The sequence below is a fragment of the Echiichthys vipera genome (genome assembly GCF_963691815.1).
Source record: "Echiichthys vipera genome assembly, chromosome: 15".
NCBI lineage: Eukaryota > Metazoa > Chordata > Actinopteri > Perciformes > Trachinidae > Echiichthys > Echiichthys vipera.
The window spans coordinates 9,508,478-9,532,598 of NC_139840.1; the positions used below are offsets into that span (position 1 = coordinate 9,508,478).

Below are 24,121 nucleotides of genomic sequence, written 5' to 3' on the forward strand. Positions count from 1 at the left end.
CAGGTGGTTCACCTTCCAGCATGACAACGACCCAAAACACACCTCCATAAAAACAACACAGTGGCTAAAGGACAGGAAGGTGAATGTCCTAGAGTGGCCCACTCAGAGCCCTGACCTGAATCCTACAGAACATCTGTGGATGGACTTGAAGAGTGCAGTCCATCACCGCTCACCACAGAATTGACTGAACTCAAACAGTTCTGCAGGAAGAATGGGGAAATATTTCCCAATCTAGGTGCACAAAGATGGTGGAGACATATCCAAACAGACTGATGACTGTAAATAAAGCAAAAGGTGCCTCCAAAAAGTATTACATCTTGGGACTTATCACTTTTTTCAACCCTGCTGTTCTAGTTTTTCATTTCTTATTAATTAATTTTGGAAAAAAAAATGCACTTGAATGTTGTACGGCAACATGTATGCATGTATTATCATTTCAGGCTGTAAAACAAAAAAACGTGACCATTTCAAAAGGGTATCATGACTTTCTATAGGCACTGTACCACATGCAGTGCAATCAGTACACAAACAATAGCATTATGCTAACAAAAACAGGTGAAATCAACATTAACATGCCTGTAATGTAAAACAGTACTCAGGTTAGGACACACGCAGGATTAGAATGTTGTCACAGATTTGCATCCAGCATAGTATAAAGGAAAATGTACTCATATTGACTGCTAAAGTTCACAATCTAGTATGGACGCTCTCAGATTAGATCGAAAAGGCCATAAAAATGATTTTAGAACACGCTCATCTAACATTGAGATTAAAAGAGTGTTACTTTAAAATTACTATTAAAGTTAAATGTCAACTGATAATATTTCATAAAGAGACTTACCTATGACAATAGCAGCCACAGTAAGCAGAACAAAAGCATTTCTCCTGAGAAAACCTTTAATATTACATTTACTCTGGCGTGAAGCATCCAAACTTGAGGGCTCAGAGGTCTCCTGGCATGTCAGGGTTTCGTCCACTGTGCTCAGCTTAGAAGGTCCATTAGAGCTGGGTGGCATTTCTGACATACTTGGACCCTACACTCAATAGAGAGTGCAAAAAAAAAAGGTAGGGAGACAATTTAAAATCTGCTTATGTTTATGACAGCTATCTGTACATGCTATTCAAAACACAACATGGTTAAAAAGTAATAACATAGTGTACAGGAATCAGTTTTAAGGAAAAGACAACACTTAAATAAGAATCCAAAAGTCCTCAAGTATTCTTCATTCTAGTGGCGCTGATGGAAAAAATAAAATTCCCTTTTCATTTTCTATCAGCCTTGGTAAAGAAATGATTGTATCAAACCTTTTAAAGAACTGTCAAGCTCCAGGTGGTTTCCTCTTGCAACTTGAACTAGGTTTGGTGTAAGTTTATAGCTAATGATCATTTGCCTGTTTAAAAAGTTTCGTACCCTCCCCTTCCCTTGGGCCATTAACTCAACTTTATTAATAAGGCATATAAACATGCAGCCCAAAGTGCTTCACATAACAAAATTCAAACAAGACTGACAAAAAACTGGGGATTTTAAAAAAGCAGTAATGTTTGACTTGTCAGCATTACAGTATAATTCATGAATATAAACCCTCAAGGCAGTGAGCAAACAACAGGTGCAGGCTGCTGGAGGAGCAGGAGTTAAATACCTGTTTAATGATCATAGCTCAAAGTATAATGGAAAACCATGAGGGATGGAATTATTTACTATCATGTCTATTTTTTTTTTTTAACTTATAAGCAGTTCATAACAATAAGTCCCAATTGCATAATTAATTAGATGAACTGTCAATGACCTGGGCCTGGAAACAGCAGAATATGGATTAAAATTAAATTAATTAATTTGAGGTTTATTTAAGGTTTTGCTAAACTCAGCACAGTGAACTTCCAATAACCTGTAGCCAGCAGGTATTACTCGCAGTTGTGACAGAGTTTGCTGTGAGTCTGATGGTGCTGACTGAAACGCCACAAAAACAGGATTGAACAGCCTCCAGCATGCAGTGTGCAACATCTCCTATCATAAAAATAGCATAAGGCGTAAGATTGTCCAATATGAACATAATTCCTATAGAGCTGATAGACTTAATATTTAAATTATATACATGTTCGACTTTAGTTTTAGGTCATATACTGTATGTAATGCCTGACCTAAAACTGAATGGGAAAAGGTTTTTCATAATTGGATAAATATCCAATAGTGAAGTTCTCATCTCAAACAAAACGTATCTCCCGTCAAAAAGTCTATTTGCCCACTACAAAACCCTGGCTCTAAAGAGTGTAACCTGAGCTGTGACCGAGGCGTTGGCCATAGAGTGGCACTAAAGGGGGTTGATACCGCTTGGCATGATGCTGGACGACAGCCCTTATTCATTGTCAAAGGGGCTGCTATTCACAATGGAGAAAACGATGAAATGCTGCCATTATAATGGGGACCAAAGGGCCCGGTGGCAGCCCGACACCTGATCTCCTCTTTGGCTCTGGCTTCCTTTTGTCCCTGTATTTCATATCTGACATTTCCACACACCCTAAAAATGCACTTGATGCTGGAGCAGCGATGGACCTGAGGCTTGGTGTTTGCGTGCTCAGACATGGGGAATAAACAGACCATCTTTACGGCACAACAGCTAGATGCCTATCAGGTTGGTGTCAATCCTGCTTCTTTCTGAATGAGGCGATCAACCTCACTCACTTTCAGTGGGGCTTCTCTTATCAATACGAGCTATCCGCATCTGCTCTATACACTTGTCTTCACATCACAATCTCCAGACCTTGCTGTTCAGAAAAGTTTATTTTTGAACATTTTACATTCAACAGTCTTCAGAGGCAATTTGTGGTCCTAAGTTAGTGTTAGTTAAATGCTAATTGTTTGCATTTAAAACCAATGGTGGTGTTTAAGTATTACTCTCAGGCACTTGTACTTTATTTAAGTATTTACAGTCCACTATATTTAAGAAGGAAATGTACCTTTTTCTTTTACCTCACAACATTTATTATAAAATATTTACTGGTACTACTACTACTTTTCAGATTAAGATTAAACACAAAAAACATGCAGTGATCTTAGCAAATATGATGCATTGTTATATCTGAAACAATACCAGATACAATTAATGCATCAGTGAGAACCAATAATATAACATGATGCATTATGAGCACTATTGAGTTCATTTTGTTGCCAATTTGTTTTCTTGTGGAAATGCAGGACCTTTACTTGCACCAGAGTATTTTCATAGTGTGACATTGCAATTATTACTTAAATAAATAACTGAATATTTCCTCTAACTCACATAAAATAAGGGATTTAGCAAAATATATTATAGGAACATCTTTATTCTACTGCTCTTTGCAATAACGTCTCTTTCCTTCCGTAATGTGATTGTATTTGCAGGACTGTACATATTTTACAAGGAAAGAAATTCTCAGGTGAGCAAATGATTTCACTGATGGTTCAAAATCTAGATCTGAGTGATTGCTGGTGTGACACATATCAAAGCTGAATTTCCTTCTGTTCTGCACAATGCTACACTGTAACTTTAAACTTCTGTCCTACTGTGGGGCAGGCTGCCATTGAGATTGCTTTCAGAACTTCACTGTACTGGAACTTTTTCAGTGTTGACCACAAAAAAGAGAGAAATAGAGACTGTATATGAATAGTTTTCAAGCTGAACCTTTCTTAACTACACACTGACCCTCTAAAATACACAACTATATAACAGAAGATATCTTGTAATTTAATATTGAAAGTAAATGTTTTAAACCTTCCCTAGACTGTTCGACCGCTATCGGGATTTGGCACCGCAGCTCGTTCCCCTTGACTACACCAGCCAGCCAGATGTGAAGCTACCATATGAGCTGATTGGCAGCATGCCAGAGCTGAAGGTAGACCCACTGGCCCACGCACACCCTGCAGACCCGCTCCCTCACAGTGTTCCCAATCCATAATTAATGGCCAACTAATCGACAGAATTCTTTGAAACGTTATATGTTACCCGACTCCTTTAAACTTGAAGAATGCTGGTGAGTCCCTCAGGACACTCTTGTTGGAAATGGGTCAATTATATGCCTCTTTACACAATGACAGAAAGGTAAACAGGTGTGTTAACACGCTGGTCACTGACATGTCCTGAGAAAGGGAGAGTTAGATTATCCTTCCCCCTTACAGTATATGTTTATTATTCCAAATTTTAGAGATTATTTGAATTCTCATTAGCAAAAAAAGCAAGATGAAAACACACAGTCATTGAGCACAGGGAAGCCGTCACATCCATCAACCACCCGTTCATAGTTCTGTATGATTGACTGCTCTGAATTGTTTTATACGTTTTATCAGACGTTACTGGTGTCCCCTCTGTCCAGGACAACCCATTTCGTCAGAGGATTGCTGAGGTTTTCTCTGAGGACGGAGAGGGAAACATGACACTGGACGACTTCTTGGACATGTTTTCAGTCCTGAGTGAGATGGCTCCACGTGACCTCAAGGCCTACTACGCTTTCAAAATCTATGGTAAAATATCTGAAGAAGTGGTGTAATTAAAAGAAAATATTTTGTGGTGCATATGTAAAACATTTAATCATAAAAATGAACCTTTGCTTCCCCGTTAAATATTGTCTTGCTTTTCTTCTGATCTTTTAAAACTCAATAATTAAAAGTACTGATGTGGTAACCTCTTCCCTTTGCCTCAAACTGAGCCTGAACATTTGATGAAGGCGACCAAAATAATACATTTGGATTAAACATTGATATTACAGCAAATATGGACATTTGATCTTGAACTACACACGAACAAATATATTATTTTTTTCCCAAAAAAATTCACAAAGAAATGTGTTGAATGTTTTAGTGACTTTACAGTTGTACTTTAAACGTTTAATGACGGAAATCCAAATAGACGTGTTTCGAATTTGGGCAGTGCTGTTTAAAAAAATAACACCAGCACCAATCACAGATATAGGGTATGAATTTATATTCTAATTAACCAAGTGGTGTAAAAGTGAAGTATTTGAAAAAAGTCATAAAGTATCATGGTAATGGAACAATGTGTTGTGTTTTTTTTGCTGTTAAAGAGGGCGAAGGGTCAACACAGAAGAACAGGGTAACATGTAAATAGAGTGTAAAGAAGCAGATATGATACAAGCGTATGAAAGGGGATCATGGTGAGGGGTTTCAGAGCTGTAAGCACGATGGACGGTGCAGGGAATGTTATAAATGATTAACCAGTCCATTATTGAGGCAAAGAGCCTGTCAAAGCCCCGTTTGTATAAGCCCCCCCCCAATTAACTAACGCTGACAGATGAAGAAGTTACATACACACCATGATCATGGGTCAAGGAAACTTTTCATTCATTATTCAGACCAATAGAGGGGGTAAAAAACAAAGATGGTGGCATGCTGTAAAAGCGGTAAATAGCTGTGTTATGGTGGGAAAGACTGATGAGGTCATATGGGCTCAGATACCTGGAAATACCGCTCTATTAAAGGACTGGGTGTCTTTAGGTGCAAAAGTATTCATCTATATGGCGGCAAACAACAGTTATCTTACTTATTTCTTATTCAAACACCTTGTTTTGTGCAACCACTTTAGTGCAAAACCCAAAGATATTTACTTTAATATTGTAGAATATGAAGAAAACCATTAAAGGCCCACATTTTTCCTTGATTGCTTGATTAATCATCAACAGTTCACTTCTAGAAATCTCCTTCTTTTCAATTTTCTGAAAGATTTCAACAATGATGACTTCATCTGCAAGTCAGACCTGGAGAAGACGCTGAACAAACTGACCCGCAACGAGCTGACGGAAGACGAGGTGAGGATGGTGTGTGAGAAGGTGATAGACGAGGCCGACCTGGACAACGACGGTCGTCTGTCACTAGAGGACTTCCAGCACATGATTGTTCGAGCTCCAGACTTCCTCAGGTAGGCACATGGTAACCTTTTACCTTTTATCAGATATAATGAAGAGTAAGCCCGCCTACATACATAAGACGTAGGAACACGCATTTTATACTTAAGTGTCAGTTATTGTCATCTAATGTGAATTGATCTACTTTGCTCAGATTTGTTTGTAACCCTGATGTCTTTCTGTTCGCAGCACCTTCCACATAAGGATATAAAGAAATTAAGCAATTGAGCATTTTGTAATTTGAATAACACCTACGGACGGACTTACAATACTACATAATAATAATGCTACAGAATGTCTGGAGAGTTGGTGAATCCTGACGTCAACCACAAAAAAAAAATGTATTCACATTCTCATTTTTTTAATAACTGCTTTTTTTTTCTTCTTTATTTTGTAAAAACAACCAAAACCATTCTGATCATAGATCATCAGACTTTGACATTTAGCATACCAAGTAAATGCTATGAGTAACTATGAATTGCCTTTAATGGGACCATTACAGTAAACAGATTAGATTTGTACAAACATACTAAGTCAACATCCAATTTTTCTTTTATTATCACAGCTGCAGAAAAAACAGCAGTCATGGTGCGACTGCAGATCCATCATCACACAAAGGCATCAACCAATCTATAAAGACAAGGCTCATTAGTTATGACCATCAACAGTAGATTTGTGTTTTCTATCTTTAGGGGTTCGGTTACAGGCTATAAAAGAAACACATGCCAGAATATTCCAGTGGGTCATAGCAGGCCAATACAAGGAGAGCCATTTATCATGAAAGCCGTCAAGCTCCTTTGTGGGAGCACGGGGTCAACTGACAGTGCAGTTTCCTCTGAGAGCCAGCCAACAAAGACAGTGAATACAAATAAAGTACGTTTTATAATCTTATTTTATTAAATCAAAAGTACACATATCTACAAATTGTAGATATATTTTCATATGGGTTTAGAAAGTACAGTACAATTTAAGTAGATCTTTTTTTCAATGTGATATTTACAATGTTTCTTCCACTTTTTTTCTCCAAAATGTATTGTATCATTCTCCCTGTGTACTTCACAAATGATGGAATGAAAATATGGCTGTAAAAAGGGATGTACAGAATATTAAAGGATATGATTTAAAAACAAAATCAAAGAGGGAGTATCATTTCAGCTGACACAGTTATGAGTCCCACAAAACTCCGCTCCCTACATTTCTGTTTATGATTTAAAGCTACAGTATCATTCGAATGAGAAAACAGCACTATCTCCGCATTTTAAGCTTAGACTCGTCCAACTTTTTCTTCCATCACGCTAAATTCCCCTCGCATCGCTGTCCCAATGCCATTTCTACAAACACAATCCTGCTTTTGGCTCAGTGAATGACACAAAACAAAAAAACCCATACACTCCATTGCACAGGTCTACAAGTATGTCTGAAAATTACATTATACAAATATGCACAGGTCCAAGATTCACAATGCATAGCTCACCTATGACAGAACTGAGTATTAGCGGTTAAGACAAATGGCCAAGGTAGTCATGAGGTTCCAAATGATTTGATAATCTTAAAAAAAAAAAGAAAGAAAATGCGCAGGCAAGCAAAAGCAGATCCTCCCTCAATATTGTGCATATAGGAGTTTGATTTTCAGACTATGGACAAATGTAGGAAGGAAACATGAACAGTGGAAATATACTGAGACTCAAAATCAATGTTAAATAGTGGGTAAATGTTTGGATTTTACACATCTAGTTCACTGCGGCTCCCGCTCTTTATAAAATACTGCTTAAAATGGGTGGTCACCTATAATGCATACTGTGCATGTGGTGCCACCTAGCTGTCAAACTAATGGGCCACTATCAAACAAACACAAGAAAGTGTACAGTAATACTAATGGGACCACCTTTCGGCCTTCGGTTAAGCCAGCGTTCATGTAATAAACCAAGAAAACGATCATTTAAACTATAATTTGGCAGGGCAGTAGCACAGAAACAAAGGCTTGCAAATTATTTTACCTTTTTATAAATATATATAAGTACATCAGGGCAACGTTTTTCAGTGAACTAACACCAGGACAGTGGATCACTAGCAGTGAAATAGCAAAGGAGATCAAGTCATTTATAAGTTGGTGCAGTAAAAACAAATTAGGAATTATGGCCATTATATTACCAAGACTTGAAATTTTTTTTTTTCATCATTAACTAAGTAATTGAATTGTTGTATTGCAAACCTATCACTTGGCACAGACTACACACAACACACGAGTTACTGATAAAGTGCAAGGAGAGCTTCATGGATAGCAGGAGAAGGGGCTTACAGTGCGAAAACTTCAAAAGTGATTTAGACTGCTGATCAAATCACCAGATACGTCATTTTGCTCAACTGTGAATCAGAGCTGCTCAGACTTCAAGTCAAATTAAAGGCAACACTTCGAAGTAATCATATTTAGAACTGAAACAATTAATCAGCTATCAGCCAACTATTTTTATATATCGATTCAACTTTAAGTACATTTTCAAAAAAATCACTTTTGCTAGTTCCAGCTCCTCCAATGTGAGGATTTACTGCTTTCGATTGTCTTATGTGATAGCAAGCCAAATGTTTTTGGGTTTTAAGACTGTCGGACAAAACCAGATCTTTAATGTTACCTTGGGCTTTAAGAATGTTTAACAGGCATTTTTCACTTTTTTCTGACATTTTAGATCAATCAAGAAGAATTATTAATAACAAAAAATAAATGTTAAATGCTCTCTTATAACGCTGTATATATTTATATCATACAGTTGGGGCAGTGTGTAATTATAAGGGTAAAATGAAACAAACATAAGTCATATCAAATTATTGCCATGGGCTATGCAAAAGAGGAACTCAAATGGAAAACCTTTCAATCCAATTACTGGCTGATGAGTGATATGATTCTCAACAGCTGAAATGAAAATGAAAGCCTGTGCAACTCTGTTTCACTAGAGTTCAAGCCTATCAGTCTCTGGTTGAAATGTATCACTTAAGGGAAAGAGCACTAATAAAAATAGATCATGTTTGTATTTGCAATCCCAAAACTTTGACATTAATTTAATGATTTCTCATCCTCGGTTGTGCTACCGGCTATGTGAAACATGACTGCGTAGTACAAAGAGACTAACATCAGAAGTAAGAGCCTTTTGTGTGATATGGAACATCTGGATAATGCTCCATGTGGAGTCCTCTACCAGTCAAGCACCCATGAAGACAACAGATCTCCTTAAAAATGGAAGAGATGCACCACTGGAAGCTTTCAGAAGAGGAAGAGAGGAGGTGAAGTCCTCTGCTTACTGGGAATATATTGGTTTGTGTGGACTGGGAGGACAGGTCATGGCTGGGTAGGAAGAGGGACGGGAAAGGAAGTGCACAGTCCATTTATGTCCAGCCAGCTGGCAGCCAGTATCGAAGGCCTTGGTCCTCAGAGTAGGCTACAGCGGAAGAAGCTGGTCTTTTTCTGGGGCTCTGAGATCTTGACTCCATGACTGCTCCCCTGCGGCGTGTTGCCCTCCTGCAAAATTACAAATAAAAAAAGGTCACTGCCACCATGTAGAACTGCTGGCTCAGGGGCCGCTCTCATAGGGTTCAGCAACGCTGATATATTCTGAGAGAAATCCTGATGTACTTTTCACAAAAAGAGGCAGACTGCTATTGCTAGTGAAAACTTTGAAACTTGAAAAAAGCGTTTCAGTTAATACAATGGAACTGCTAAATGTAATGCTACTACGTTTTTTCTTACCAATTTTGTGTCCATTTTTGATTTGATGTCTCTGGCAAGTGTCAAAAATGCCTGTGAAGGAGAATAAATGCATGCGTTACATCAATGACATGATTTGTTAAGCATATTATAACTCAAAGAAGAATGGCTGCTTACATTCTCCACGTTGATATTGGCCTTTGCACTGGTCTCCATGAACTTTATTCCAAACTCTAATGCAAGCTGAAATGAAATGGGATCAGAATTTTTATTTTTAAATTATTTTTATTTATAAATACATCACCCTACATTTGATCCAGTCCGCTGATCACTGATTATACGAGTGCAATAGAACACAGATTATATTATTTATTATCAAATATAATTAGATGACAATGTTTCTCTTCATTCTTCTCACCTTCTCCCCCCTGTCTTTGGACACCTGCCGCTTGTCGTTGATGTCACACTTGTTGCCAAGGACCATCTTCTCAACATCAGACGATGCATGCTGGATCAAGAGAAGAGAAATTTAATTTAAAAAACCAACAACAAAGCTCTACATTTAATTTGATTTGCGAAGAAGAAGCAAACACGTGAAAGAGGGTCAATATGAGCCAGTAAATACCTCCTCTATGTTCCTTATCCAGTTCTTGATGTTATCAAAAGACTTCTCGTTGGTGATGTCGTAGACAAGCATGATGCCCTGTAAAAGAGGTAAATAAAATATGTTGAGATTAACGGAGCTCAAGGGCTGGTGGCTTTGCGTTACATTGGGCTGACAACACATTGAAAAAGACCCACCATTGCTCCTCTGTAGTAGGCTGTTGTGATTGTTCGGAAGCGCTCCTGACCAGCCGTATCCCTAAAAAAACACCAGACTTGTGACATCTTAAAGTGCAACATCAGAGAACAAAGGAAAGAATATGAAACGCCTTGAAGATCAATATTTGGATAAATCATGTGAGGAAGTCTCCATTAATATCTTACTGCAGTTATCCTCAAAGCAATTTCAGTCAAAAGCAACTGGACTGGTTGTTTGTCTAGGAAGACGTTTCACCTCTCATCCAAGAGGCTTCATCAGTTCATGTACGCATCTGACCAGGCTGGGACTGGTCCAACTAACTGGTGTGAGATCCAGGTATTTAACCTCTCACAAGGCCGATGATGTCGATGATGTGAGAGGTTAAATACTTGGATCTCACACCAGTTAGTTGGACCAGTCCCAGCCTGGTCAGATGTGTACATGAACTGATGAAGCCTCTTGGATGAGAGGTGAAACGTCTTCCTAGACAAACAACCAGTCCAGTTGCTTTTGACTGAAATTGCTTTGAGGATAATGATGACCTGGACGAATGAGAACATTCACAGGCTTACTGCAGTTACGTATGCCAACTGTTTATTAAAGGAGGTTGGTTTATCTTACATGGACTTCTCCCAACGCCGTAGTAACAAGGAGCTATGAAGCTTTGGTACATTAGAGGTCAATGTACAGGTGATTCATTTTGTAGGCTATAACCTCCTGATTTTTTCAAACTACAATGAAATATTTATTTCTGCTAAAATGAATGACCCTACTGTACATGTGTGAGGAACCTTGCCTTCAGTAAAGTGTGCCATCCGTACTTTACTAAAACAAGGCCAGTGTGTCAGATGTCCTGCATTCAATTATGATAAACTAACTTACCATATCTGTAACTTTATCTTCTTGCCGTCAAGCTCTATTGTCCTAATCTTGAAATCGATGCCTGGAGGGATAAAGAAGGACCATGAATGTCAATCATAACGTTAGCTTGTTAGCTCAGTGTAGCTACCTGTCAAACACTGGTCGACACTAACCGTGATACAAAACATCACACTTGGACTGGAAATAAACGGCTGCTCGGCTTCTTTTCGTGTCATACAGTGGTAATATATGCATAAAAGCACAACATATTTTATCATGCTTAGCTAAACGAATCAGAACAAAGTGCTACGTATCATGTTTCCGGTGTCTTACCAAGATGTAGACGGCACCTAATAGCTAACGCTGGAGCTAACTTGGCTAACCACAAACGTTAGCAGGAAGGGAGCCACCCGGCATAAATTTATAATACAACACAAACATTTATATTCCTAAAATAAAGACGGGTAGCAGTGTTTTCCCCTTCCACTTCTTAATATCGAGGCAATTGTACTTACGACATCTTAAAAGATAAATTATCATTTATCAAAGACAAACTACTTCAAGCCGTGAACGTAGCACAGCCTCCAGCAAGTAGACGGAGCCCCTCGGACAGCCCTGACACATTGTAAACAGAAAGAAAGAAATAGTTTACGTCACCAAAACCGCACCTATAGTTGAGATAAACGTTGAGTTGAAGGCGTCTTCTGAAAACCTGAAGAGGACACAGGTCTTCCCGACACCAGAGTCACCGATTAACAGTAATTTAAACAAATAGTCGTATGTCTTCGCCATACTTGATATTATTGCGGAAATCCCGCCCGGCGAAGCAGCGATGTGAATGTAGCGAAAAGGCGCCCCCTGCTGGCCCGGAATATACCTGCTGTTTATAACCGCGACCAGTGGGGGTTCAACGAGTAGCATCCAGCTGAAGACGATACTATTGGGTTCAACACTTCACTGACTGTAGTCTGCAGTGTTAGACGTGACAATGTACATTTACTCAAGTGGCCTGTCCTAAACTATGAAGAATTTGTTCTTGAACAACTTCATTTAAGCTGCTTTAAACGCATTAACTGTATGTAGGAGAGCCTCTATTATAAAGTCTATGATTAATTCAATTCAATTTTATTTATAGTGCCAAATCATAACAGAAGATATCTCAGGACACTTTACAGACTAGGTAAAGAACACACTCTATGATAAACAAAGACCCAACAATTCCCCCGTAGAGTACGATGGCAACGAAAACCTTCCCTATAACAGGCAGGAACGTCAGACAGACCCAGCTCTGTGGAGGACGGACATCTGTCTGCACTGGTTGGGGAGGAAGAAAAGGAGAGAGAAAGAGAGAGAGAAAAGACGGACAGATGGACAGAGAGAGACAAAGACAGACACACTTCCAGTAACTATAAAAATATCTATAGTAATGTGAATATGACTGATATGTTATGGCAGTTAATACAGCAGAATAGTAGAAACAAGCACAGCTAAGGTTATAGATTATAATAGCAGCAGGAAGCGTCATACAGGACCACGGCAGCAGGCACCACCATGATCAGCAGAGACCTGCGAGACGACAAAGCACAAACAACTCCGGGGAAGAAGCTGAATTAGTAACATGCATTGATTACACTTGTCGTTTTTAAAGGTGCTTTTTACTCAAAAAACATGTTAGTCTATTATGCAGTTACAGTAACTAGTTACTATGCAGATTAAGAATTGCACAGCAAAACATATGTCTGGTTTATTATATATGATGCATTACAACGTTTACATATTGCTTACACAACAATTCCTACATATCTCCTACATAATCCAATAAGCCTATATAATATTGATTCAGGAAATGAGTACCTCTACAGGAGAGGCTTTTAAGGTGGGAGACAGGCTTCGGTTTCAGGGGAGGCTCAGTGAGTGGAAGTGCAAAAATATAACATTAGTTTTCAAAAGAAGATCACATAGAATAACCTAAATGTGTGTGATTTGGTTTAAGAAACAGTTCCTAAACTTCCCCGGAGTTAAAACAAAAAACAATAAATAAAACAGTTTGGTGTAGTCTGAAGTGATGTCACACAGAGATATTAGATCTTGGCTCGATTGAGTGCCTGTGTGTCAATCCCATAGTCCTCCAGCATCGTCCCAGATTGTGATGACCCATGTTGTCATGACAATAGTTTAGTAATTGTATAGTTACTATGGTTTAGTACTCATATTTTGATTTTGTATGGTGCTTTTGCAGGTAAATAGACAAAAAAGTTCATGATTATAATTTCTCATTTAGCTAATTTACACTAAAAGTCCACAAAGAGTCTGAACTGATGGCCGACTTATCTTTATTCGATTGCTGTGGTTAACACGAAGACTGAATTGTCACTTACATACTGTATATCTCAACTGAAAACAACAACTAGCAGCTAAGCAATAATTCCAGTTTTGTGTTTGATGAATCCATTGTTGTGGCAGAACACACAAAAACACGTTGCATGTTAGCACATGTAAATTAAAGGCAGAGTGCTTTCTTTATAGTTGTGTTAAAATTGCCTGAAGGACGCACACAAACACACATGCAAAACTGTGCATACACAGACAGTCAACATATCAGTCAACAGAACTCACATCATCATAATCATCAGTTTTATTTGTGCTCAGAGTTTGGTCTACAACACAATTTCCAGCACCGAAACTGATTACCATATGGTCCCACAACCATTTAAAAAAAAGGCAAAGAAACAAAAGAACCATAAATATATAAAAAGGGGTACATGGGTTTTAACAACCAGGAATAAGAGTGAAATTACAGAGAATGGATGGCATGTAGAAAATATCTTTTACAAAACAAATGTTTGTTTTTTCTGTTTTTTTTTTTAAAGTTGTTTGATATTCTTCTTAGCATTTTACAAGCTATTGAGCTCCTGCAGTGTTTGGTCCAGGACTTGGTGCATTCCTACGTTTTGCTCTTTTTCTTTCGATAGGTTCTCTGCGAAAAAAAAGTAACAGCAGATATAAAATACAATGGCTATGTCAGTAAACCAATTCATTGATCACATAAGTGCAATGGGTAAGCTAATAAATATGATTAGAGCAGACATGGCAAAAGAAACAAATCTGACCTTTTCCTAATGGCTGATAAATATAGAAACTACGGATTAACCAGGCTTAACGCAAACGACAGAAGTCAGAGTAAAAGAGAAAAATATCTTTATTGAGCTTTAGTTTGGCGCAAAAAAGGAGCAAGGGGAAGTGAGAGCAAAGGGAGAAAAGAAGAAAGAAAGTGCTTCCAATCAGGCAGGGAGAGACAAAGGGAAAGTGAAAACATTGTGAGCTGAATGCGAGGTTTACAAGGTGTTCATATCATTGAGGGCATGATCCAGCTCCTCGCTGATAGCCTTGTATTTCAGCTTCTGAGTGTACAGTTCGTCTGCAGGTCGAAGGGCAGAGAGAGAGAGAGCAGGTGGAGGACAGGGCAGAATTGTGCAGACCATGATGGGAAATCGAGAGAAGAAAGAGAGAAAGAATCAAAGGTTAAAAATAAGGAAATGAAGATTGATAAAGATTTGAACAAAAAGGTTGCGTAAAGACACAGAGTAGATCACTGTAGGATTGAAAAGGATTCAAACGAAGCGTACCTTCCAGGTCATCTATGGTCTTTTCCAGCTTAGCCACTGATCTCTCTGCAAATTCTGCACGGGTTTCAGCCTTTAAAAAAGACGATAATCGTGGTTATCATCCCCACACGGATTCCCTCGGAGAATACAGCTCAAGCAGTCATGAACTTACCTCCTTAAGTCTGTCACTCAGCACTTTTATCTCCTCCTCATATTTGTCTTCTTTCTGAGAGTACTATAGAGACAGGAGAAAAGTCACTGAAATGCCAAAACAATACATGCCAACTGGATATTTGTCTCTTTATTTAGAAAGACAGATAAGGGTTTTATAGTTTTAAAGCTCAGTCTGGACAGAATAGGGACATAGTCCTCCACTTCCTCTTCTTTATAAAAAGACGAAACCTCATGATGCTCTGCTGCTCCAGGGGAACAGCTGAGTGGTTGTACTGGGAACCTCCTTTCTTTGTGAATGTGGTAGTTGGCGATAGCACAGTGGACATACGGTTACACTACTTGCCCACCGCACCCACTGTCATTTTGCTTTTCTAAATAGAAGTAAACCCATTGAGTTCATTTTTGTGCACCCACATGCAAGTATCTGTACATCAGCAGCATCAGATTTACAGCACGGTTGGCATACGTAACTGCGGTACGAGTATCAGGAGTTGGATTTCCCCCATAATGTGATGATTTAAAGTGAGAAGCAAAAGTGCAGAATCTGATTATTTATATATAGTCTAAATATTTGTTAACATCATATTTATATACAGTCTATGGTAAAACAGGGGTGCAAAGGGAAGTGGGCAACGCAAAGGGTGCTTACACTTCCCCGTCTCAACCTGGCAGCTGCCACAATAGGCAGCGCAGCAAAAGCTCGACCAGAGAGCCGGAGAGGCCAGACACAGCTGCGGTGGGTTTGCGGTGTAAGCAATAACGTCGATGTTGTCACAAGTTTATCAACAGGTGGGAACGTTTCCTCACCATGGCATCTGTAGAGTGAAGTTGTTTTAAAGTCAAACAGCAGGCTCCTTCAGGCAGGATTAATGACACTTACCTTGTCAGACTGAGCCTCTAGCGACTTGAGGTTGTTGGTGACGTTCTTCAGCTCTTCTTCCAGGTCAGCACACTTACTGTTTGAACAGAAGAAATACATTTAAATATCCTAAATACATCCAACATTGCCATGATATTTGGGTAACAACTGAATGATGCCTGCAAGGACGCATATAACTTCTTCAATTTGTGCTTACAGTTCTGCAATTTCTGCCCTCTCCTCAGCTCTCTCCAGCTCACCCTCAAGGATGACCAGTTTACGGGCAACCTGTGATAAAAAATAAAAATAAGAAAATTAAAATCACAGCTGAGCAAAAACAAAAGTCAGCTGAACTGTGATCCCCGGGCCTGTACCTCCTCGTATTTGCGGTCCGCCTCCTCAGCGATGTGTTTGGCTTCTTTGAGTTGCATCTCCTGGATCTCCATCTTCTCCTCATCTTTCATGGCTCGGTTCTCAATCACCTTCATGCCTCTGATGATCAAAAAACGCAGACCGCCCTTAGTCCAACACGACCACAAAGACCACAAATTGCTGCAGACTGCCTCTGACTATAGGTTTCATCCCCTCCCTTTTGTGGTTTCAAGTCCAAACATTATGCAGATGCTAGGACTTTGTCTTTGTATGTTTTGCCGGCATTTTCTCAGGGTACAAACATTAAATAAACTTACAGTATTGGTTTATTATACATCTTTGGAATTTCTTCTTCTATCCTGTACAATCATGCATGTATTTTGTAATATGCTTTATTTTAAATTTAGCTTCTTAATTTCCCCTATCTTAAATTTTAGCTTATTTTGTATCTTATGTGGTGCATTTCTTGTGCAGCTAACATCTAATTTCACAAAATAAACACTTAATTTCCCTTCTGGGGATTTTGTTATTATCTTTTTTCACTAAGTAGCTTCTCTGCTTCACTTTTGACTTCATACAGCTAAAATGTGTCCGGCCTACTCAAACTCTTCTTCACTGCTCCCAACCTCTGAGTCTCACCTTTCACTCTCATCCGCAGCCTTCTCAGCCTCCTCCAGTTTCTGCAGGGCTGTGGCCAGTCTCTCCTGAGCACGGTCCAACTCCTCCTCTACCAGCTGGATCCTGCGGTTCAAAGATGCCACATCGCCCTCTGCCTACAGAGACAGAGAAAGAGTCGGAGGGAGAGAAACAGTGAGGTCACAGGTCAGCCAGGAAACAAGCTGCTGCCACAAGAGGAGGGATACTGTTGAAGGTGGCCGAAGCTGCACATGGGAAACTATCTATAAGGGATTTGCGTGTGATACTGCATTTAGGTGTTTATGTAACTTATTTCTTGCTGTCAAAAAGTCTCAATATTATGAGCAGTTTATTGATAGTTAATTATTAATGCCCATTTATTCTGCTGAATCGCATAAAATGAATTTCCCCACCGATGATTTCTGGACTTTGCAGCTTGACCAGAGAGGTTGAAAAACTGCTGATGCAGAGTAACATAGTGGCAGACTTAACCCTGACATATCTGAGTGGTACAGCTGGCTGTTGAAATGTAAAAGCATGTCTGTTTTGGGGATAACAGATGACTTCTTCTGGGCCCGTTTCCTGTGGGACTGACACCACAGATAACAATGTCTGCTCTCTTCTTCCTGTGTAGAGGCTGAAGGGGAGGCGGTAGAGTAACCGCTCCTAATTTCAGATGTGTGTCAGAAGTTATTCAAACACAAAAGCTCAAAGGGCGAGTAGAACAAAGACTGCTGGCTTTGCAAAACAGGGGAAAAAATACATTTCCAGGTGTCTTTGGCCAAAGTTGGGGGGAAATAAGAGCTTTTAAAGCCTTATTCGCCTGCCACACCTTAATATTTACCCTACCGCGCTGTTAATGTAATACAGAGGGCTCTCGTTTCATTTGGAGGTGTTTGAGAGGATCTAGGGCGGGTTGAAGTTAGATAACGTAGCCGAACAAAAGTCTGAGAGGAAACGTCGCTACAGTTATGTCACAACTTTCTATAAACATCTAAAAACGACCCCATTGACACATTACAATGTTAAATTAACACATTTGCAAATGGGATTACGCCGGAGAAGTTTGAAATTCCTATAGGAGCCCATCATTCTCGCTTCCTGTAGCCCGATAATGACAGTTTTCAGTGTAAATGCTCTTTAAAATCCTCAATAGAGTCATGTGCGCAGTAAAGATAGAGTTTTTTAAGAGTAATTGAAGTTGGATACATTATTATTTATCTCACTTTTTCGCGCAGTTCCCGTTCAATGTCCAGCTCCCTTTGTACTGCCAGTGCACGGTCTTCTGCATCATCAGCCTGTTGCTGCAGAGCTTGGATTTTCTTCTTCACTCCTTCCATAATCTCGACTTTATTGTTATCTCACAAAAAAGGAAAAGAATGAGTCCCTCAAAAATGTAGCGGGTTAGACCGACCGTATCCTTAAAAAGTTAGTGTTTTTGCGTCAAAGTTGCAGGCTCCGATGAACACTTTTTTTCTCTCCGGGCAGGAAGTCAGGGACGTGCAGGGCTGGGATGAGGGGGGGAGAATGGGCTGGGAGTTTTCAGGAAATTTATGGCGAAATCCTCCAATCCTGTGAAGAAGCCTGTCCCGGATGACATCACAGGATCTAGGAGGGGAAGGCGCTGCTCTTTTCCTCCACAAAAGAGGTGTGTAAAGGCAGTGTTTGTCTTTCTATTGTGGACTTATAAGGCAAGTGTAAGGTGTTGCTTCGGCTGCGTGTGTCTGCGCTGATTGGAAGGAGGAGGGCACAGCATCAGGAGAGGAAGAGCCTCATCTGATTCATAAGTCTGATCCGGGTAGATTATATGAATCATATAATGTGACTCATTACATGATTGTGAAGTGTGTAAGCGAGGGGGGGACGAGAATCAAAGTAAAAAAAAAAGTCAAATGTAATAGTAAAAGTAGTGTAAAGCAAAGGTCCAAAGATTGACTTCCAGAAGGCGAGGAGGAGGGGCAGGGACTCAGGGGTGGGGCTGAGACAATCCTCCTCACCAGGGGTTGTTGACCTGCAGCGGCTCGGAATGTAAATTGATTTGGTTGCAGACATGACCCGCAACCATGGGATGGCGACACATTCCTCCAGCGCCCTCTTCCGCCTCCTCCTCGCTTTTTTTCATAAGCAAATTCTGGATTTTTTTTATTTTTCTTCTGTCCTTTTTAGATGTTTGTATGCAGCCTATCAACAACCCTCAGTGTGAATCGCATTAGAACAGCAGTAGTGGTGGACAGCCCACAGAAATCTAATCTGCGGTCATCTGAGACAGGAATCATCTGTAATCTGACCTTTAACCTTTGGGGTTTTATCTCACCTTTCACTGGTAGTTAGACAGAGGTGTACCGTGGAGACCTCTTTCATTTAAAGCTACATAGGTTTATTTCATTCAGTTTTAGTGTAATTGTCACAACTGAAACCTAAATAAATTCTAAATACATTTACAATATACACTTATTTCAGATTCTCAGTTGGGAAAATATGCTGCTTTAAAATATTGAAATAAATGAATTAAATATATCTGCAAATAATATTACACTGAATATCTTTGGACTGCAGGGTTTCAGGAATCTTTGGAAATTGTTTTTTCATACTTTTCTCACATTTTATAGATCGAGCATTAATGGAGATGATATTTAGGCTAATCAATATAATAATCAGCAGATAAATGGACAATGAAATTAAATGTCAGTTGCAGCCCCAGTAGTTATATGTGTGTACAACAACACATGGTCTTGTTACTTCTAGATAATGCATCTGTCTTAACAATGTGAAAAAGTAAAAGAGTACGGAAGATGATACCTTCATGCATCACTGCTAAAGCCATGTTAGAAAGGTATTTTTCTGGTGTCATATCAATGATATTGCTCAAAAAAGAAAACTAAGTTTGTTGTGTTTCTCTCCATATGTTGTTTTTCTTTGTGCTGAACCTCTTTTAGGGTTTATCAAATAAAACGCTAGGCCGTCTTTTTCAGGCAGCTGAGATATTATTGCAAAAGAAACAAACTAAATAAATAGCATGCACTCTAAAGGTGAATGGTCATTCGCTATTGTTGTCAGTAGTATTGTAAGGTATGAACGGTAAGGCCAGATCGAGCAGAGTTTAATACCTCCAACCCAAAAAAGGCCAGAGCAGTGATTTCATTAAACACTGCAGTATGGGCTTCTCTGTTTGCTTAAGCTGCATTCCTGGAATTCCTGGTCGACTACAGGCTGGCCAAGTTTTGTCTGTGCCTGAGAAATGGCTGTTACAGACCTCACAAAGACACCAATAACCCAGTTAGTGATTCTTAACACTATTCTCAACACTATGTGAAATAGAAGATACAAGTTAGTCATTTTCAGGGTTCATCTCTGGGTTGTTAGTTGCCATCTACATTGTGATGGATCACAAGGTCCTGAGTTTAGTGTACTGTGTCTGCCATACATACTGAACAGCAACTGTCTGTGTTTAATACACAAAATAGGATTTTCCAACTCTATCTAATGCAAAATCTTTATCATGAAGGTCTTCTTGACGGTCTCCTTTGTTCCTGGGTTTTGTTGAAATCAAATAAACATCAGACTTATAACAATTGTTCCCTCATTTTCCATAATTACAACTACATATATAACTTTCAAAATAGTTATTATCTATTGTATTTTTTAAATGTCATTGTTTTTTAGAAACAACTTAACACTAATCTACTAAGGTGAGTCCAAGCTTGACCTTTTTTGGGGAGTGTGAGCAGTAAAAGTAAGGCGCTGTGGGTGTTTAAGGCACTCGGTTCAATCCTCTTTGAAATGAAGCGTCTGAAAGAGCGGTAATCAATAGGCTTAAACAGAAGTTGTGGTGTTCAGCTGTAATGTGGATAATGTGTTTCAGATGGTGTCGTTGTGGTTAACTCACATCTGCAGCCTTCTTCTCCGACAGTTCCAGTTTCTCCTGAGCATCCTTCAGGGCCTCCGAGTACTTGTCAAGCTCGTCCTCTGTTCCCTTTAGTTTCTTCTGCAGAGCGAGCAGCTCATCCTCCAGCTGAAAGAAGGCAAACATGACAGAGAGTCAGGAAGGATACCAAAACCAAAACAAGTCTAAATAAAACACTGCACAGAAAAAAAACAGTATTATGATGGGGAAGGGAATGCTCATTCGTTGACATTTTTAGATTAAAATAAGTGAAATAGACTTGACAAATAACCAGAAGCTCTTGGATATAGGGAGTTAGAGAAGGTCTACAGCCATGCCAGTGTCTCTGTGGGGCTGTAGCTACTTTAGGAACAGTGGGGCTTTGAGTTAAATGCTCACATGTTAACAAGAATGATGTTAACATACTGATGTCTATCACGTATAATCTTTACCATGTTCACCATCTTAGTTTAGCTTGTTAGCATGTCAGTTTTACAGATACTAAGCAAGCAGCAACTTCCGGGCCTGAAAAATGAGGCCAGCGTGGAAGTGACTGCCAAAGACTGCAGTTCATCCAGTGGCCACTTGAGGGTGGCTCCAAGACCGAGCCAATCAACATAGACCCCCGTGTTAAAATTCTCAGCTTTACAGCACAAATAAACATGTTTAAAGCCTGGTACAAAAAACGTTTTTAGATATTTTAAGGTCATGGCTGCTTTGATTGACAGGTGGGTGCCGTCACAGGTGGCTTACATAGACTGTAGGTGTCCGTCGGCCTGCTCCATCAGCGCTCCACCTCTTTGCCCATTTTTGGTTTAGCCAGGCAAGTTAGGCAAGATGGCGATGGCCTAAGCCGCCCACTCTTAGCTTTATTTTTGCTCTTCAGTAATCTATGGGTGACGACACGGAGACTACGTCCATATGTTATACAGCATATAGTTTTTAGTTGTAAACCAAAGAATTGGACAAGTGGAAAGTGTGACATGATGATGGCCCAATGGACATGAATGTCTGTACAACGTGTTGTGGCAATCAATTCAATATAGTTGTCAAGATATTTCACGTAAAAGCGGTGCAAGAGAAAACGTCAGGTGATCACCAATGTATTTCATCATGGGAACTATGAATGTCTGAACACAACTTTAATAGCAGCCCATTTGATAGTTATTATAGTTCTAGATTTAATTCTGGACCAAAGTGTATCTCTAAACTATAGGACGTGCTGTCAAAGATTTTCATCGGGACCATTTCTTTAGTAGAAAGTAGCTTCATGGTCAACCCGTCGTGGTGAAAACGGCGCATTGCTGCTGAATTTTTAAAATTCTTCTATAATTTGGGCATGCCAGTCGTTTAATTGCTGCCAGAGACTGGTGTCTGCGATGTATGTAAAGATTGAGTATCCGTTTTGTGTATTTTCAGTGCCCTCCGTCAGCCTGACTGCACTCTGATGTCGGCCCATCTTGCCAAGAATAGCAAAGAAAGAATCTCCTAGCACCGCTTGAATCAGTGCCACCCAAGCAAACTAAAGAGCTCGCTATAATCTTCTAGGATTTCATGCTGACTGTTCCCTGATGTGGAAGACATGCTGGGGGTCCATATGTGCAGTGCCACTGACAACTGTCACTCCTTGTGCACTCTGTGGGTCTGATTGGGGCATTAGAAACCAGAGAGAAGATTCTTTCCACTTGCTTATATCTTTGCTTTGCCTGTGCCTCTCCAACTCCCTGCTCTCTAGCATTCCTCTCGTACTCCTATAATGACAAAACCACCTCCCACTGTGCAATAATTGCCTCCATTGAGACGTCTCAAATATCATATTACATCCCCAGATTGTACTCTGCTCATATCAAGTACGCTATCATTAAGTCAGACCCCATAATATCAAACTGTCTAAGGCTCTTGCACTGGAGCACCAAATATGGATGTGCAGACATTTGGACTTTGTGAGTTTTGTTGTCGACATTAAAGATGTAAATTGAGATAAGGATGCTGGGTAATGCAGTCCTCAGAGCAACAGCTGCTCTAAATGGGTTGTTTAAACGCCTGAAGCTCCACTTCTGGTAGCTTCGAGTAATCCCTCTGGTTCACCGTGGAGAATATGTCCAGCAGTCATCACTCTGCCATTCTGTTTGTGGGCGTCCTCCATCTTCTCCTGCCCACCAAAAGACAAGGCCCAGGGGCTCAGCATCAGCTGCTCTCTGTTATTCAGCATTTGGTGCTTTGGGAAATACTTGACATTTTATGTTGAGCCCCCAAGTGGTTTGGTCTGTATTTATTTATTTGAGACTACATTATCATTGTAATTAAAAATCTTCTATGTGAACAGCAAATTATTCTCATTGGGCTGTTTTCACAAAGTAATTAAAGTAAAGCTGGTTTAACAGTGGTTTAAATAGACTCTGTACGTCTCTATGTGCCCTGTGATAGACTGGCTTCCTGTCCAGGGTGTACCCCGCCTCACGCCCGATGTCAGCTGAGATCGGCTCCAGGCCCCCGCGACCCCGACAGGGACAAGCGGTTGAAGATGAATGAATGAATGAATGAAATAGACTCCATAAAATAATTTCAATGTACATGAACAGAAAAAAATTCCAACTTTGTTCTTGTGGTAAAAACTCTTGATAGGGCTATGAAATAAAGTTCAACTCAATATCACAACAGTATCAAAATACTAAAATAATGAAAAATAATCCAGTTGATGTTCCACTGTAATGCAGTTCAACACACACAAAAAATTAGGTTAATTAGTTCGCTCCGATTCATTCATTTGGACAATTCTAACCATATTGTTGTTGTAGATAACTACAGTATGTATCTGTTCTTAAATCTATATTCTATTTTCCTGTCTTATATATAATATATAAGTCAGTCTATCATAATACTGAACTGACTAACTCTAGATTCAGTAAAATGACCATTATACAGTCCATCTCATCCATCCGTTATTCCCAATCAAACCATCACACTTGACTCACCAGTTTGCATTTATCCTCCGCTGCCTTCTGGTCGGACTCAGCCTGTTCAGCCCTGTCGATGGCATTCTCCTTGTCCAACTTCAGCATCTGCATCTTCTTCTTGATGGCCTCCATGGTGACAGTTGGGTCTCAGTCTCGCAGGTTTTGGAGGAAAAAAATGTTTTTTGTTTCTTTAAGTGAAAAGCTGTTGCAGATGTTCAAAGGAAGACACCCTCACAAGAACAGTCACAATGTTGACAGGGGGACAGAGGGAGCTCAGAGCGAGTGAGCAGAGAGGAGAGGAGGATGCACACTGAGAGTTGGTGGTGCTCTATGTGATTTAAACTTGACTGGAGCTTTACAGACAGCCCCGCTCTCTAGTGACA

General features: G+C 39.7%; 3 protein-coding genes across 6 annotated transcripts; 1 reads left to right on the plus strand and 2 right to left on the minus strand.

Moving 5' to 3' along the window:
- Nucleotides 1-2,579: 2,579 nt before the first annotated feature.
- Nucleotides 2,580-6,103, plus strand: cib3 (calcium and integrin binding family member 3; the record flags this gene model as incomplete). Of its 2 annotated transcripts, XM_083928293.1 has the most annotated exons (6): nt 2,580-2,630; nt 3,380-3,414; nt 3,759-3,870; nt 4,348-4,495; nt 5,711-5,906; nt 6,082-6,103. In XM_083928293.1, 6 exons carry the CDS (start codon nt 2,580-2,582, stop codon nt 6,101-6,103), a joined length of 564 nt encoding a protein of 187 aa, XP_083784419.1. The 2 variants fall into 2 exon arrangements, with proteins under 2 accessions (XP_083784419.1, XP_083784420.1); XM_083928294.1 differs by lacking the exons at nt 3,380-3,414; nt 3,759-3,870.
- A 613-nt stretch (nt 6,104-6,716) lies between these two features.
- Nucleotides 6,717-12,068, minus strand: LOC310957638 (ras-related protein Rab-8A-like). Its single transcript, XM_083928292.1, has 8 exons — nt 11,921-12,068; nt 11,274-11,334; nt 10,391-10,451; nt 10,215-10,292; nt 10,008-10,097; nt 9,767-9,832; nt 9,632-9,682; nt 6,717-9,403 (listed from the first exon to the last, which is right to left on the minus strand). Exons 1-8 carry the CDS (start codon nt 12,042-12,044, stop codon nt 9,314-9,316), a joined length of 621 nt encoding a protein of 206 aa, XP_083784418.1. The 5' UTR covers nt 12,045-12,068; the 3' UTR covers nt 6,717-9,313.
- Nucleotides 12,069-13,568: 1,500 nt separating this feature from the next.
- Nucleotides 13,569-24,036, minus strand: LOC310957636 (tropomyosin alpha-1 chain-like). Of its 3 annotated transcripts, none has more exons than XM_083928288.1 (9): nt 23,757-24,036; nt 20,785-20,910; nt 16,902-17,035; nt 16,265-16,382; nt 16,108-16,178; nt 15,912-15,987; nt 15,030-15,092; nt 14,879-14,948; nt 13,569-14,229 (listed from the first exon to the last, which is right to left on the minus strand). In XM_083928288.1, the coding sequence occupies exons 1-9, from the start codon at nt 23,868-23,870 to the stop codon at nt 14,147-14,149; spliced, it is 855 nt and encodes a 284-aa protein (XP_083784414.1). In that variant the 5' UTR covers nt 23,871-24,036; the 3' UTR covers nt 13,569-14,146. The 3 variants fall into 3 exon arrangements, with proteins under 3 accessions (XP_083784414.1, XP_083784415.1, XP_083784416.1); XM_083928290.1 differs by lacking the exon at nt 13,569-14,229 and adding an exon at nt 14,435-14,670; XM_083928289.1 differs by lacking the exons at nt 20,785-20,910; nt 23,757-24,036 and adding an exon at nt 18,125-18,543.
- Nucleotides 24,037-24,121: the final 85 nt, after the last annotated feature.

Coding starts and splice junctions, on each gene's coding strand:
- LOC310957638 (XM_083928292.1), bottom strand. CDS start 12,044: ATGGCGAAGACATACGACTATTTGTTTAAATTACTGTTAATCGGTGAC. Junction 9,683..9,766: donor CCAATATCAACGTGGAGAAT/GTAAGCAGCCAT, acceptor TCTCCTTCACAG/GCATTTTTGACACTTGCCAG. Junction 9,404..9,631: donor CAAAAATGGACACAAAATTG/GTAAGAAAAAAC, acceptor GTAATTTTGCAG/GAGGGCAACACGCCGCAGGG.
- LOC310957636 (XM_083928288.1), bottom strand. CDS start 23,870: ATGGAGGCCATCAAGAAGAAGATGCAGATGCTGAAGTTGGACAAGGAG. Junction 17,036..20,784: donor CGGAGAAGAAGGCTGCAGAT/GTGAGTTAACCA, acceptor CTGTCTCTGTAG/GCAGAGGGCGATGTGGCATC. Junction 15,093..15,911: donor TAGAGGCTCAGTCTGACAAG/GTAAGTGTCATT, acceptor CTGTCTCTATAG/TACTCTCAGAAAGAAGACAA.